This window comes from Schistocerca nitens, chromosome 1 (genome assembly GCF_023898315.1).
Source record: "Schistocerca nitens isolate TAMUIC-IGC-003100 chromosome 1, iqSchNite1.1, whole genome shotgun sequence".
Lineage (NCBI taxonomy): Eukaryota > Metazoa > Arthropoda > Insecta > Orthoptera > Acrididae > Schistocerca > Schistocerca nitens.
In genome coordinates, this window is record NC_064614.1 from 297,455,659 (window position 1) to 297,471,715 (window position 16,057).

Below are 16,057 nucleotides of genomic sequence, written 5' to 3' on the forward strand. Positions count from 1 at the left end.
AAAAAAAAAAAAAATTACACTCGACAGTTGGCAATAACGTTCGATCTTTGGCAATAACAACCTACAGTCGGCGTCACAAGCCAAAACACAGCATAAAACCAAGTGTTTAGTTCCTAGTGCTGCGAAGTGTGGAAAACAAATACCCAAATGGCAATTATAAGATGAAGAACATCACCAGAAACAGAGCTAAAACACGGAAGTGGAAAATCATCCACGGAACCGGTAAGTAGAATTTAAAATATTACTACGCCATAGAAAAACCAACCTCCTGAACTGTTTATAACCTATATGTACATAGCTCCAAAATGCAAACCAAATAGTAAAAATATGTACGTATTCCAGGCTTCTGAAAATGCCTTGCAGAGAGTAAAGGCGAAAACTGTGTTTCATTCAGTTGTAGTCAGACTGTCAACAAGTAAAAATTAACAATATACCGTAACTCGTCATTCTTGAGTCGCAAAATTTCCGCCAGTGTGTGTTGTTTAGGGCACACAGCAGGGTTTTCTCCGACCGTTGGAAAGAGAAACAAAAAAAGAACTCTGTTCGCTCTTTTCGGCCTGTCGGCCTCCCACCAAACGATAAAATTTCAGGAACAGTTTGCTGTATTTTTTATGGCGGCCGGGACGTGTTTATCTGCTGAATGCCATCTTTTGACATAGTCCCAGCTGCCGCCTCTGGTTAAACCCTCATTCCAAAGAGAAAGCTTGCAGCTCAACATTTCTCTAGAAGGCAAAATCAATAAAAATACTCTGTCGAAACAGCAGGACATCGCCTCGTTGATGCTGTTTCCGACTCGCCGTATTGTCCACCGACTCCCAGGGCCGTGCCCGGCGCCACTTGCAGTGGCGTCTCCCGGTCGCTAGCGGGCCACGCAAACAATGAGGACGACTCGCCGCGTCTACCTGCCCCCAGGTCAACGTCCGGTTCTCGGAAACTCGACTTCCTAAGCCCGCAAGGAGTCCACCTGCTCGCGACCAAGCCTTCACGTTTCGCTTCCCAAGATCTCCAGCAACTCAGCTCGAAAGATCACCCAGAAAAATAATTAATACTGCTTACAACTACTTTCTTAAGATTCAGAGGAGAAAAAGAAATGGTATTGCCTTTAAAATCACTGTTATTAATTTATTGTTTGCATCAAAATGTGTTTATTCGGTTTGCATGACTTTAATAGCAGTTTAATCGAATTTGCCTGTCAAAAACGAATGAAAAGTGGGAAGTCGAAATGGCTTGCCACTTTTCACATTGAGTAAGATAAAACTGGTTGGAAATAAAATATCTGCTGAAAATTTTTGAGCGACATCTGTTTGTGCTGCAATGTACCAGAATTATGTTGTTTTGTCTTGTTCTCAAACTGAAGGGTTTTTCAATTCTGTTCCTGCTTAAAACTTGGTTTCTTTCTGTCCTCCATGCTTTAAAAAGCTGCTGTTCTGCACCTTGTGACCACAGGTATTTTACTCTACTCATGACAGAAGCTCTCCTACCCCCCATCCCCTTTTTGTGCTGTTAGCCCATCATATTTACCCTTTCCTTCCCTGTTGAGGTGAAGGCCATGCCTAGTATTATCCCATCTACTGACAGAATCAGCAGGAACCACACCAGTATGTGACCCTGCACCCAATATAAGCACCCTTTGCAACTCGAATTAGCTCTCCTGATAGAGGGATTCGAATGAGATCGGTCATGGCGTCTCAGAAGAACAAACTCAGTATTTGTACGTCTCTGTGCTGATGCATTCTTTACCAGATCACACCTTATATTGTATCCATGATCTCTGCCAATACAATTACCCAGCCCACCTACTATAGTCACAGTATCTTCCTTGGTAAATTCTTAGCGAAGTGGTCCTATATCCTCTGTCACCTGTTCCAGACCAGCAGTAGGTTTACAAATACTGGTGACCTGGTATTATGATCCTAGTTTATCATGCAAAATTTGGCGAACACCTCTAGCGTGAGGGCTACCTAACAGTAAAACTTTCTTTCTCCTAGCAGACTTCCCTACGTTCTTACCTTTCAATTTACCGCTGAAAATTCGATGTGCCCTCTCTGCACCTTCATCTGCCTGATCGTCATCAGTTTCTAATTGAACCATCAGATCAAACTTATTTTCACATTCACAACTAAGTTGTCAGATGAAGTTCTAAGCCTGTTTTTTCTGTACCCGTTGACACTTACGCTTTCTCTTCACGTTTCCCTGTCCTTAACTTGTCCAGATCTTTCCTAGCCTTGTCTAATTCAGCCTGAAGGGTAGCAATTTTCAGCTCCTGTTCCACTATCTTTGTCTCCTTACTACATATCCCACAAAATCATCAAAGAGCCTCGTTAATTCCCCAGTTTCCACGCCAATGCAGTCACAGCACTTGAAGAAACTACAGGATCTATCATAACCAAACTCCGGAACTAACAACTGTATGGCAAGTCAGACACTTTTTACTCGTGGTAAAAATAATACTTTAGTAAGAATAAGTCAGTTAAATGACCGGAAAATAAAAAAAAACACATTTACAAACATTAGACCCAGACGCAACTGCGTGTAAACAAACCACTAGTGCAACACCTTAAAAATTTACAATACTTCCAGAAAACATGAAGAGATATACTCTGCTTAAATTGTTGGATAAAAAAAATTAAATGAGATTCTCGAAGTTTATTGCAACAAAACGCAAACCAGAGTCATGTAATCCACCTCCGCGATCTCTTCGCGGTTTTTTGCAATAATTCGTGAACAAAAGTAAAACCTTTATCAGTAAGCTCAAAGAAACACACTAATACCCGTGTTTACTGAGTAATCTGTACAAAATTATCTGTTATTCCAATCTAAATGATTTATCTTTACGAGCGCACAAATTCGCTCGTCTCGCCAGCCATGGGACTGCCAACGATTTAGTGAGCTAGCAGGCGTACTCTGTACAGAGACGTCATATCACGTTAGCCAGGAGCTAGTTGGATGTGGCTTTGGATAAAAGCGGCGTACTTGGTGAGGTTTAATTGAGCCAAGGTTCCATTGGTGTCTGTGGCAACTTGAAATGAGGTTTTTCTATGCTTCTTTTCACTAATTGAATTCCACGGCATCTTTGTTTTGTTGTTGTTGAGATTATCGGTGGGAGTTGCTAGGAGCCAAAGAGACAAATGTACATTGGTGGTTTACATTTTCTAGTTCAGGGGTCAGATCTCGGAATCTTTTCCAAATTAATTAGACTGTACAGATCACTTATTACCAGTGCGGAAGTAGTGACATTTTAAACCCTGTATCCCGGGTCAAAGCGAGTAGTTTTATTTAGCAACGTAGCAGTGCAGAGTATTAATGCAGATTCGCCAACAAACATTTCCAAGTAAATGTGTGGGGCAATACGTCGTGTAATTTGCAGTAACTTTCCAAAATTTCCATGAAGCTCTCGATATTACTGTTACCAAGCCATTCTCACTTTTTTAGAAAAAACAGCAGGAAAAGAGTGTGGCAGTTACGAGACATTTAACATCAGGTCAAAACTACAATTTCATTAATCTTTTTTAGCTGTAGGCAGTTTCAGATCTGTCACCAGATGAACCGACTCTTTTTTTCTGTTATCCCTTTATTACATGGAGAATGAAGATCTTTTAGTGTACTCGCCTCTGAATGTAAGGGCAGTATCATGAAAACTGGAGGTAATCATTGTTGTTTTCGAGATCATTGTGGTAAATTTATTAGGCAACAAATGTTTATTCATGTTAATGTTTTAACTGTTGGCTAGTATTTCAAAGCTGGCCTATGATGCAAATCTGATGTTGCTGTTGCGCCTTCAGTCTGCAGACTGGTTTGATGCAGCCCTGCACGTTAGTCTGTCCTGTGGAACTCTCTTCATTCCGGAAAAACTACCACAACCTACATCCATTTGGACATACATACTGTACTCATCCTTAAAATTTTTACTCCCCAATAGTTATCTACCACAATGAAAATTAATTGATGCCTCAGGACGTGCCCTGTCAACCGCTCTCTTCTTTTACTAACGTTGTGCATTAATTTCTGTTGTCCCGAATTAGATTCAGTACCTACTTTTTCAGTTAGCTGATGTACCCATCTTCTGCATCTTTCAATAGCAACAGGTTTCAAAAGTTTCTGGTTTCTTTTTGTCTAGGGGACTTGCCGGCCACGCAACACTCCCGCACTAAGCTTCGGATACACCGACGGCAGTCACACATACTTGTGTCTCATCCAGTGACGAAACTGATTTTATAATATAGTATTTGGTATTTTCATTGCAAGAGACAAAGATTTTTTGATTACTTTGATGAAGACTTCATAATAAAATAATAATTAATTTTCTTTCCTTTAATTATGTAGAGCTGCTGTCTGCACACCCTTATAACAATTAAGTGTCCAACACAGAACTTTCCACCTCTTCTTAATCAGGTAACACAAACGACAATTGAGGAAAGGTTAACTCAGTTAATGCGACCTTTTGTTATCTACGATGAATATATATATATATATATATATATATATATATATATATATATATATATATAAATTAAGAAAAGTCACTTTACAAAACTATATATATATATATATACAATGTAATAATTCTGTGGACATGATCCTGTTTACAGAACAACTTTAAGTTATTTTCAGAGTTTAATTTATTTGCAATTCTTCATTATAATGAAGAATAGTTTTGTAAAGTGACTTTTCTTAATTTGCCAATACGCCTTCCGGATCTTTGTCATTAATTCCGGGAAGTCTCACAATTGGAATTTAAAATGCAGACACATTATATGGACTCATTGCACACGGAGTTCATCTGTATTTAGCTTACCGCCCAGTAAATGAGACGCCCCTTTTCAGCAACATTCAAGTTGCAGCAGTTTCCAGAGTGTAGTTGCCCGCATGTTACTCATTGCCACAGGTAAGCCAAAAGAGAAAAGGAATAAACTAAATTTCAGGTTTTAAGGGACTTCACTTCAAATAACGGGAAATCAGTTAATGGTTCGTCAAATTTCATATCAGAGAAGTAAAGAACTATGGAAGAGAGTCAACTGGATGGGAAATTAGGTAGATTCTGGTCTTCTTTGTTAGGCGACTCAGTAGACTTTCTTGGAAATCACGCAGCCAGATCAACTTATGTTTCTATTCATTGTTTGCAATAGACGCAACTTCTCAAATAGCCTTTCAGGCAATCCAAGCAAAGCAGTTGCCAATACAAAATCAATAAATAGCACTATCAGTAAAACCAATAATTATTTTATAAATAAAATATCACATTGCCTAATCTAAGTCCCTCAGGATCACCTGATTTATTATCTGACTACATCGCACTAACCTTTGTATGACCTTAGTTGTTGTTCATCTCATAACCTCTTTTCAACACACCATCTACTCCATCCAACAATTCTTCCAAGTCCTTTGCTCTCAGTGACCGAATGGAAGTGTCACCGCTAATCTTAATCCTTCTTCCTGAACTTTAATTCTTCTTCCACAGTTCACTAAACAACGCTGGAGATAGGGCACAGGAACCAGACACGTGAGGGAACCGGTGTTTGAGAAGGCAGTGATACAGGCTTTAATGCTGTCTCATTCCATTCACAACCACTGGTTTCCTTTCATGTCTGTTTCCTGTATAAGCTATAACTAAAATACCTCTCACGGTATTTTACCCATACTACCATGAGAATTTCAGAGAATTTATGCCAGTCGAAATCCGTAAGAAGTTTGTCTAAATCTGCAATTACGGTAAATGTAGGCTTGCCTTTACTTAACCTTCTTCTGAGATGCCCCTAATGTTCGTACGTATCTCCACCAGTTTTTCCATTCTTCTACGAGTAAGTTAACGTAAGACGGCGCAGTAGATGAGCAGTGCCAGCCTGTAAGCTGCGTGTACGGTTGACAGGGCGCCGCCGGCACCTGGCGAGAACTTGTCCGTCCGGCGTGCAGGTGGAGGAGGCGGAGGGGCGGCGAGGCTTTCCCACGGGGCGGGCGATCGGAAGCGCCGCCTGGAGAGTTGCACAATGACCGCCGCAATTAGCCGCGCCATTAAGGGCCGGCCCCCGGAGGCTGGGCCGCGGTCTCCTCCCACCTGCCGCCGTCTCCGCGAATTTACCGGCGCCGCCCGCCGCACTCCCGAGAAGTAACCACCCCGCTATGTTCATTCTGCGAAGCGTATCTGTACGTGGCAAACAACCAAGGCTGTATTCGACGAATCCACTTTTGGCAGAAATAATACTGATTCATTTATACGCTCTTTTTTTTTCTTGCTTTGAGTCACCAGTCTTCTGAGCGGAATTATGTGGTCCGCCGCCAGTTCCTCTCCTGTGCTGTCCTCTTCCTCTCAGAGTAGCACTTGCAACCTACGTCCTCAAATGTTTGCTGAATGCATTCCAACCTCTGTCTTGTTTTACAGTTTTTACCCTCTATAGCTCCCTCTAGTACCATAGAAGATATTCACTGGTGTCTTAACTGATGTCCTATCATCCTGTCCCTTCTTCATGTCATTTCTTTATTTGCCGATTCTCCGAAGAACCTCCTCATTTCTTATCTTATCAGTCCACCTAATTTTCAACATCTTTCTGTAACACCGTGTCTCAAATGCTTCTCTTCTGTTCCGGTTTTCCCACGGTCAACGTCTCACTGCCATATGGTGCTGTGATCCAAACGTATATTATTAGAAATTTCTTCTTCAAATTGAGACGAATGTTTGATACTAGCAGACTTCTCCTGGCCCGGAATACCCTTTTCACTAGTGCTTGTGTGCTTTTTATGTCCTCCTTGCTCCGTCCGCCACGGATTATTTTGCTGCCTAGGTAGCAGAATTCCTTAACTTCATCTACTACGTGATCATCAACTGTAATGTTAAATTCTCGGTGTTTCCATTTCTGCTAATTCTCAATACTTTCGTATTTCTTCGATTTACTCTCAGTCAATATTCTGCGCTGTTTCTTTTGTACAAGAGGTCCTGTAATTCTTCTTCACTTTCACTGAGGACAGCCAAGTCATCAGCGAATATTAGCACTGATATCCTTTCACCTTGAATTTTAATCCCAGTTTTGAACCTTTCTTTTATTTCCGTCACTGCTCCTTCGACATATAGATTGAACAGCAGAGCCAAACGACTACATCTCTATCTTACATCCTTTCAAATCTACATCTACATCTACACGATTATCATGCAATTGACAATCAAGTCCCTTGATCTTCCACACTTATTATTGTAATGTTGATGCATTAATTTGATCTGAAAGCGGTGCTGATATTCAAGACCATAAAAGTGGGTTAAAAGCTGTGAGATATCTGTGGAAGTTAACCTTGCATTACTGAGCAACTGTTTCACCAGGTATCCAGTCTACCTTACCAAATTCCCAACTAGACTAACATTAATTATAATCTTTTAGTACTTATCTTACGATAACCGGTGATATATATATATAAAGACAATTTAAATAAAAAGAAATAAATCAGTTTATATTTGGACATTTATTTTAACACTGATCATTGTTCCGTTAAAATTTTAGCATATTAAACTTGGTTCATAACTAAACTGGTGCCTTATTTAGGATTGTGAAAATGTGAGTTTGTTATCTTACGGAAAACATCAAATATGGAGCCAAGATTGGGAGACTGCAAACAACACTGCATTCATAAAATAACACACGAAGAACGTTGACACATATCCAAGAGGAAATCAACCACAACCAACCGATTCAATTTTCACCCAAAGAAGTTACGGTCGTAGCGCAATCCTGTCTGTCATGAAATTACCACACACTGGTATACTAAATTCATACTAACTCTCTGTGAAATCTTCTCGAAAAGAATAACTGAGGACTACTTTGATGATTACACCACATGCTTCACGTGGTCAAATTGGTTTACACAAAGAGTGTAACTCCACAACAATTTTGATAGTTAAAATAAATTACATCGAAACGCAATTTACAAAAGAAAAACCTCGAACTGGTTACTATCGACTTACTATTTACCTGATGGGTCAAACAATTGTACAAGCTCGTGGCACTGGTCTCACAAAGTACACCCCACGTGGGTTGAACATAAAGAAAAGTTGCTGTATTGAAAAATACTGTCAAGACGAGACGTTATAATCTCACGCACATTCGCATTTAAGATTGATGATCTTAGTTAGAGTTACAGATCATCAACATCTGGTTCCACTTTACTCACAAAGTAGTGACAAAGCAGCTACTGGAAGATATGCTGAACTTCACACTTGCATTACACTGTGCATTGCAATTTAAGATAAGATATTTTAGAGCTAAACCTGAAATAAAGGTGATTAATTTTTCAGATAGGTTGAACTTAAGAAATCCATTGTCCTACGGACTTAGCAGACACGCGCTTAGCCGGAGATCTTACCACTTCACACGCTCGCCGCGGACAGACTGACCTGGGCCCTTACCGAGCGTGTTTAACAGATACAAAGGGAAGTGACCAGAGAGGCAGCTTCCTATACCAACATGACAAGGCACGGACAGGACCATACCAAGAATAGAAACCTCTTTGCTTTTAGAAAGCGTAGCTACCTGTTCTGACATTGGTCCAACTGTTCTCTAGCAGACAAGCTTGTCTGCTACCATCAAGCATGCAACTAGAAATACATTTGCTCATTCATTCTTTCACACAAAAGGGAAGGGGGATGACAGTATCTTATCATATACAGTATATAAAAGAAAGCGCATGTAGGTTCCATATGAGACTGTGTGACATAAATTACATATAAACTGTGTTTTTAAGTGTAGTAGTGTGACAGATCGTTGTTGTTTATGTGTAAAAGTAACATGTTCCACTGCTCAATCTCCTCCCAATAGAGCAGAAACACCACAGTAATTTTATAAGTGGAATTTATGCCGTAAATGACAACAGATTTAAGAAATTAGCATGAAAGGAATCCAAAAGAGACCTTTCAGTGTCTTATCTGTTGCCCTATCATCCAGTCCCTCCTTCTTGTCATTCCTTTATTCGCCGATTCTCTGGATAACCTCTTCAATTCTTACCTTATCAGTCCACCTAATTTTCAACCTCTTTCTGTAACACTACATCTCAAATGCTTCTGTTCTCTTCTGTTCCGGTTTTCCCACGGTCCACGTCTCACTGCCATACGACGCTGTGCTCCAAACGTACGTTATTAGAAACTTCTTCTTCAAATTGAGACGAATGTTTGATACTAGCAGACTTCTCCCAGCCTGGAATGCCCTTTTCGCTAGTGCTTTTCTGCTTTTTATGTCCTCCTTGCTCCGATCGACACGGGTTATTTTGATGCCAAGGTAGCAGAATTCCTTAACTTCATCTACTACATGATCATCAAGTATAATGTTAAATTTCTCGCTGTTCCCATTTCTGCTACGTCTCATTACTTTCGTCTTTCTTCGATTTACTCTCCGTCAATATTCTGTACTGTTCATTTTGTAAAAGAGCTCTTCTTCACTTTCACTGTGAACACATCAGCAAATCTTAGCAGTGATATCCTTTCAGGCTGAATTTTAATCACAGTGCGTCACTGCTTCTTCGACTTTTAGATTGAACAGCAGAGCCAAAAGGCTACATCACTGTCTTACAACCTTTTTAACCTACATCTACACGATTACCTTGCAATTCACAAGCAAGTCCCTTGGTCTTCCACACTTATTGTTTTTTCTTCATTCTTGTAAATATTGTATATTATACGTCTTTATCTATAGATTACCCCTATTTTTCTGAGGATTTCTAACATCTTGCACCATTTAACATGAACGAACGCTTTTTCCAGATCGACAAATTCTATGAACGTTTCTTGATTTTTCTTCAGCCTTGCTTCCATTATCAACCACAGCATCAAAACTGCCTCTCTGGTCCCTTTATCTTTCATAAAGCCAAACTCATCGTCATCAGACAGAACCCGATTTTGTCCCCCATTCTTCAGTTTCTTATTCCTATCAATAATTTGAATGCATGAACTTTTAAGCTGATTGTACGATGATTCTCGCTCTTGTCAGCTCCTGAAATGTGGGGAAATGTGTGGCTGATGCGAAAGTCTGAATGTGTAATGACACTCACATACATTCTACACACCAAAGTTTTGTATTCATTTTCCCACACGATTTTAAAAACTACTAGCCAATATTTCTTGAACAGTTGATACTATCAGAATTATTGTTAGTAATACCAATTGGCTAACTCATTTTTAAATCTTATCGATATAATGATAAAAGTTTAAACAACAACTTAACACTAAGTTAGCTATGTATCAAAGAACCCACCGAACAGTTACGTAGGTTACCAGTACAGTGAAGGCTACAGTTTTAAGTCCTGTATCCTGTTCCCAGTTCATTCTGTGATAAAACTGGGGTCCTATTTATCACAGGGAAGATGTGTAAAGTGTGCAAAGAATAACGTGGCTGGTAGATGAGCAATCGGCTGGGCATATGTGGGGAGAGCAGTAGTGGTGCAGGTTGCAGACAGGAACTGTAGGGAAACGCCGAGCACTGGATATCCTGGAAAGAAAGGATACTGCGGAGACATGGCTTAGCCACAGCCTGGGGGATGTTTCCAGAATGAGATTTTCACTCTGCAGCGGTGTGTGCGCTGATATGAAACTTCCTGGCAGATTAAAACTGTATGTCGGGCCGAGACTCGAACTCGGGACCTTTGCCTTTCGCATGAAAGTGCTCTATCATCTGAGCACCCCCAGGCTGTGGCTAAGCCATGGCTCCGCAATATCCTTTCTTCCAGGAGTGCTAGTTCTGCAAGGTTCGCAGGAGAGCTTCTGTAAAGTTTGGAAGGTAGGAGACGAGGTACTGGTAGAAGTAAAGCTGTGAGGACGGGGCGTGAGTCGTGCTTGGGTAGCTCAGTTGGAGTATTTGCCCGCGAAAGGCAAAGATCCCGAGTTCGAGTCTCGGCCCGGCACACAGTTTTAATCTGCCAGGAAGTTTCATATCAGCGCACACTCCGCTGCGGAGTGAAAATCTCATTCTGGAAACATCCCCCAGGCTGTGGCTAACCCATATCTCCGCAATATCCTTTCTTTCAGGAGTGCTAGTTCTGCAAGGTTCGCAGGAGAGCTTCTGTAAAGTTTGGAAGGTAGGAGACGAGGTACTGGCAGAAGTAAAGCTGTGAGGGCGGGGCCTGAGTCGTGCTTGGGTAGCTCAGTTGGTAGAGCACTTGCCCGCGAAAGGCAAAGGTCCCGAGTTCGAGTCTCGGCCCAGCACACAGTTTGAATCTGCCAGGAAGTTTCATATCAGCGCACACTCCGCTGGAGAGTGAAAATCTCATTCTGGAGGCCAATATTGTTTGCGATGCAATGAGAGAATGGAGTCGCATGTCCTGTAATCCTCCTCAAGTGATTTTACAGAAACTATTCGCTAAAAAAATTTAACTTTTACGTTGTTTATAGCTTTATATGTCAGCTTCATGACGATGTGTCCATCATTTCGTTAATGATTATAATTGTTGTGATACTTTCATTTAAGTAAGAGACTGTCCGAAATTCGAAAAAGTTTGCAATGAAAAATAGGGATCGCTATGATTTTCTAGGGGACTGATGACCTCAGAAGTTAAGTTCCATAGTGCTCAGAGTCATTTGCAATCGAAGCTTTGATTCATATTAACAGAATCTTCCGTCGGTTTTTGGTAGAACATCATTATAATAAATGAAAAGCACCAGTTTGCTTAAACTGAAAGGGTAAATCTGCCGAGATCAATGACGTATGCGGTACGAGAGATATCTTTCTGCTGGATCTCCAGTGGTCCGCGAACTTACATCACTTATTGTCCGAACTGTCCGTTTCTGAGCCAAAGATATCCATTTAGAATAGGCAGAGTTGCCCCAAAATATAAGAGTTATCCCAAAATATATTTCCATACGACATAAGCGAATGAAAATAAACAAAATAGACTAATTTTCGTGTTGAACGATCAATCACATCAGGCACCATTCGAATAGTAAAAATTGCAGCCTTAAGACTTTGAACAAGGTCCTGAACGTGGGCTTTCCACGACAGTTTACTATCTATCGGAACACCTAGAAATTTGAACTGTTCAGTTTCACTAATCATATGACCATTCTGTGAAATTAAAACGTCAGGTTTTGTTGAATTGTGTTGAAAGGTCTCTGTTGGATTTCTTTCATGTTAATTTCTTAAATATGTTGACATTTACGGCATAAATTCTTCTTCTAAATTTACTGTGGTGTTTCTGACTATCTGGGAGGAGACTGAGCTGTGGAACGTGTTACTTTTACACATAAACAAGAACGATCTGTCACACTACTACACTTTAAAACACAGTTTATATGTAATACTTGTCACACAGTCTCATACGGAACCTACATCCGTTTTCTTGTATATACTGTATATGATAAGATACTGTCATCCCCCTTCCCTCCTGTGTGAGAGGATGAATGAGCAAATGTGTTTCTAGTTGCATGCTTGATGGTAGCAGACAAGCTTGTCTGCTAGAGAACAGTAGGACCAATGTCAGAACAGGTAGCTGCGCTTTCTAAAGGCAGACAGGTTTCTATTCTTGGTATGGTCCTGTCCATCCCTTGTCATGTTGGTATAGGAAGCTGCCTCTCTGGTCACTTCTGTTTGTATCTGTGAGGCAACCTCGGTAGGGGCTCACGCCAGTCCGTCCGCGGCGAGCGTCTGAAGTGGTTAGATCTCCGGCTAAGCGCGTGTCTGCTAAGTCCATAGGACAATGAATTTCTTAAGTTCAGCCTAACTGAAAAATTAATCACCTTTATTTCAGGTTTAGCTCTAAAATATCTAATGTTATCTTAAATTGCAATGCAGTGTAATTCGAGTGTGAAGTTCAGAATATCTTCCGGTAGTTGCTTTGTCACTACTTTGTGAGTAAAGTGGAACCATGTGTTGATGATCTGTAACTCTAATTAAGGTCATCAGTCTTAAATGCGAATGTGCGTGAGACTATAACGTCTCGTCGTGACAACATTTTTCAATATAGCAACTTTTCTTCATGTTCAACCCACGTGTGGTGTACTTTGTGAGACCAGTACCACGTGCTTATACAATTGTTTGACTCATCAGGTTATTAGTAAGACGATAGTAACCAGTTCGAGGTTTTTCTTATGTAAATTGCGTTTCGATGTAATTTATTTTAATTATCAAAATTATTGTGGAGTTACACTCTTTGTGTAAACCAATTTGACCACGTGAAGCATGTGGTGTAAGCATCAAAGTAGCCCTCAGCTATTCTTTTCGGGAAGATTTCACAGAGAGTTAGCATGAATTTAGTATACCAGTGTGTGGTAATTTCATGAGGGACAGGATTACGCTACGACCGTAACTTCTTTGGTTGAAAATTGAATCGGTTGGTTGTGGTTGATTTCCTCTTGGATATGTGTCAACGTTCTTCGTGTGTTATTTTATGAATGCAGTGTTGTATGTAGTCTCCCAATCTTGGCTCCCTATTTGATGTGTTTCGTAAGATTACAAACTCACATTTTCACAATCCGAAATAAGGCACCAGTTTAGTTATGAATCAAGTTTGATATGTTGAAATTTTAACGGAACAATGATCAATGTTAAAATAAATGTCCAAATATAAACTGATCTATTTCTTTCTATTTAAATTGTCTTTATATATATATATCACCGGTTATCGTAAGATGAGTACTAAAAGATTATAATTAATGTTAGTCTGGTTGGGAATTTGGTAAGCTAGACTGGATACCTGGTGAAACAGTTGCGCAGTAATGCAAGGTAAACTTCCTCACATAGCTCACAGCTTTTAACCCACTTTTATGGTCTTGAATATCAGCACCGCTTTCAGAATAAATTAATGCAACAGCATTACACATGGCGACCCTGTTCTGTGATTCCGCTAGACTCTGGAATCTCTGAAACGTTAGATTGGGAGTATTGTATAATCTTCATTTTTTTTCTCTGCAGCACTCAAAAAACTTCTGCATTGTTTCTGAACCGAGCGAGGTGGCGCAGTGGTAGCACACTGGACTCGCAATCGGGAGGACGACGGTTCAATCCCGCGTCCGGCCATCCTGATTTAGGTTTTCCGTGATTTCCCTAAATCGCTCCAGGCAAATGCTGGGATGGTTCCTTTGAAAGGGCACGGCCGACTTCCTTCCCTAATCCAATGAGACCGATGACCTCGCTGTTTGGTCTCTTACCCCAAAACAACCCAACCCCCATTGTTTCTGAGCAGACTTTCAAATGATTCACGGTGTTGTTGAGCGGTATTGTGTTGTTTGTCTTGTTGTTTTTTTTGTATATTTGTGTGTTTTATATGTGTGTGTGTTTTTTTTTCTCGCTTGTAAATTGCACTGCTTCGATCAAAGATAAAAATTTGTTTTGCGTGTGAAAAAGTGCGTACTAGGTTGGGTACCTTTCGTGTAACTGTCGTAATTTTTGGGGGATACATTTATTGTGATTAGTGTGTTGCGTACTGGGTATAAATTGAACTAATGCAGACACATAACCAAGCTAAAAGTAGGCGGTCCAACAACTTAAACAACATGGATCAAGGGGATAATTTGATTTCGAATATTAATGCGTCGGACGGTTCCGAAATTGCAATGGGGAATACTTCAGACGAAATGCAAAACAGGACGAACGGGCTCACAGCAGAGCCAGAAATTAATTTGCCTCCTACTAACCAAATTGATTTGGCAAAACTCATGAAAGCCTTATTGCAACAAAATAAAGAAAACGCAGAGAAATCAGAAAAATCGGTCCGAGAACAAAAAGAATCATCTGAAAAATCGATCCGAGAGCTAGGCGAACAAATGATGCAGAAATCTGAAAAATCGATTCGAGAGCTAGGCGAACAAATGACGCAGAAATCTGAAAAATCGATCCGAGAGCTAGGCGAACAAATGACAGAGAAATCTGAAAAATCGATCCGCGAGCTAGGCGAACAAATAGACGAAAAACTAATTCAGCAGACAAATAAAGTCGACAAGTCGATGCAGAGAGTGTCCGATGATATCTCACAAAGAATAAACAATCTGACAAGTGAAATAAAAAGTGATATTATGAAAGAATTAGGCCGTACATTTGAACAAATCGATGACCGTCTGCAAGCGGAGTCGCGATGCAGAATCGAATGAGAGCGAAGAACAGCTACTTAGGAATTTCCAAGCGCTGAGAGAAGAATGCCAAAGGGAAGACCAGCAGGTACTCTCGAGGGTCCAGGAGGCGGAAACGCATTGTCCCGCGTCCGTTAGCAACACAGTAGCAGACAACAGTCAAGCGATTCACGCACTCGAACAGCAAGTAGAACAATTGAAGCAGACTGGGGCGGAGGACAACAGACAAATACATGATAAGATTGCGGCATTAGCGGACATCGTAGGCACGATGAAGGTGACAGAGAGCGATAACACTACAACGGTAGCGGTCGTAGAGACTGAGGAAGTGCGTTCGCTTCTTGGATTTCAGAAGGGACAGTTCGATATGAACAGGAGGCACAAAGCTGTAACAGGCGAATTACAAGAACGAGTGGCGCATCTGGAAACCGCATTGGGTGTGATTCCGAACTCGCCAATAGCACTAAAAATAGCTGTACGAACAGTGCATTGAGGGACTCCGGCCATGAGGGAGATTTTGACGACAGGGAAGAATGTAATTTGAGGGGCAGACATGAGAAAAATAGAAACATTCAAGGGCCTCGTCAGGAGGAAATGCGGGGATTTGATTTCAAACATTTCCTTACGGTGAGAAAGTTTGAGATATTTCGAAATTCGCAAAAAGGAATACATCCACGAGCATGGCTCGAGCAATTTGAGTTTTGTCTTCCCCCCGACTGGGCAAGTTCACATAAGATAGAATATATGTGTGGCTATTTGGAAGGCGAACCGGCGAGTCGCATGAGGTCGGCAGCGCGTCACTGCAACTCCACTCGGGAGTTTCGACAAGCCTTTCTGTCGGCCTATTGGTCGGAAGCGGCACAAGATAGGGTCAAGCATGGCATAATTATGTTGCCAAATTTGAACCAGTCTGGTTTCGGCTGCCCAGCACGCCTATTCGACCACATGCTGCAGGCAAATCAATTTTTATACGACCCATACGGGCCTGCAGAACTAATTAGGATATGCATCACCAAATTGCCGATGCACTTG

At 40.9% G+C, this 16,057-nt stretch overlaps 1 protein-coding gene and 1 non-coding gene across 2 annotated transcripts in view; both read left to right on the forward strand.

Annotated features, from left to right (window-relative positions):
• Positions 1 to 16,057, forward strand: part of LOC126243639 (translation initiation factor IF-2-like) — a 130,159-nt gene that overhangs the window by 53,623 nt on the left and 60,479 nt on the right. The window contains exon 2 of the mRNA XM_049948179.1: positions 5,867 to 6,103. Within this exon, the coding sequence (XP_049804136.1) occupies positions 5,867 to 6,103 (237 nt within the window). The remainder of the gene's footprint in view (positions 1 to 5,866; positions 6,104 to 16,057) is intronic.
• Trnas-cga (transfer RNA serine (anticodon CGA)) lies at positions 11,097 to 11,171 on the forward strand. The gene has a single exon. It is a non-coding gene; the product is annotated as a tRNA-Ser (tRNA).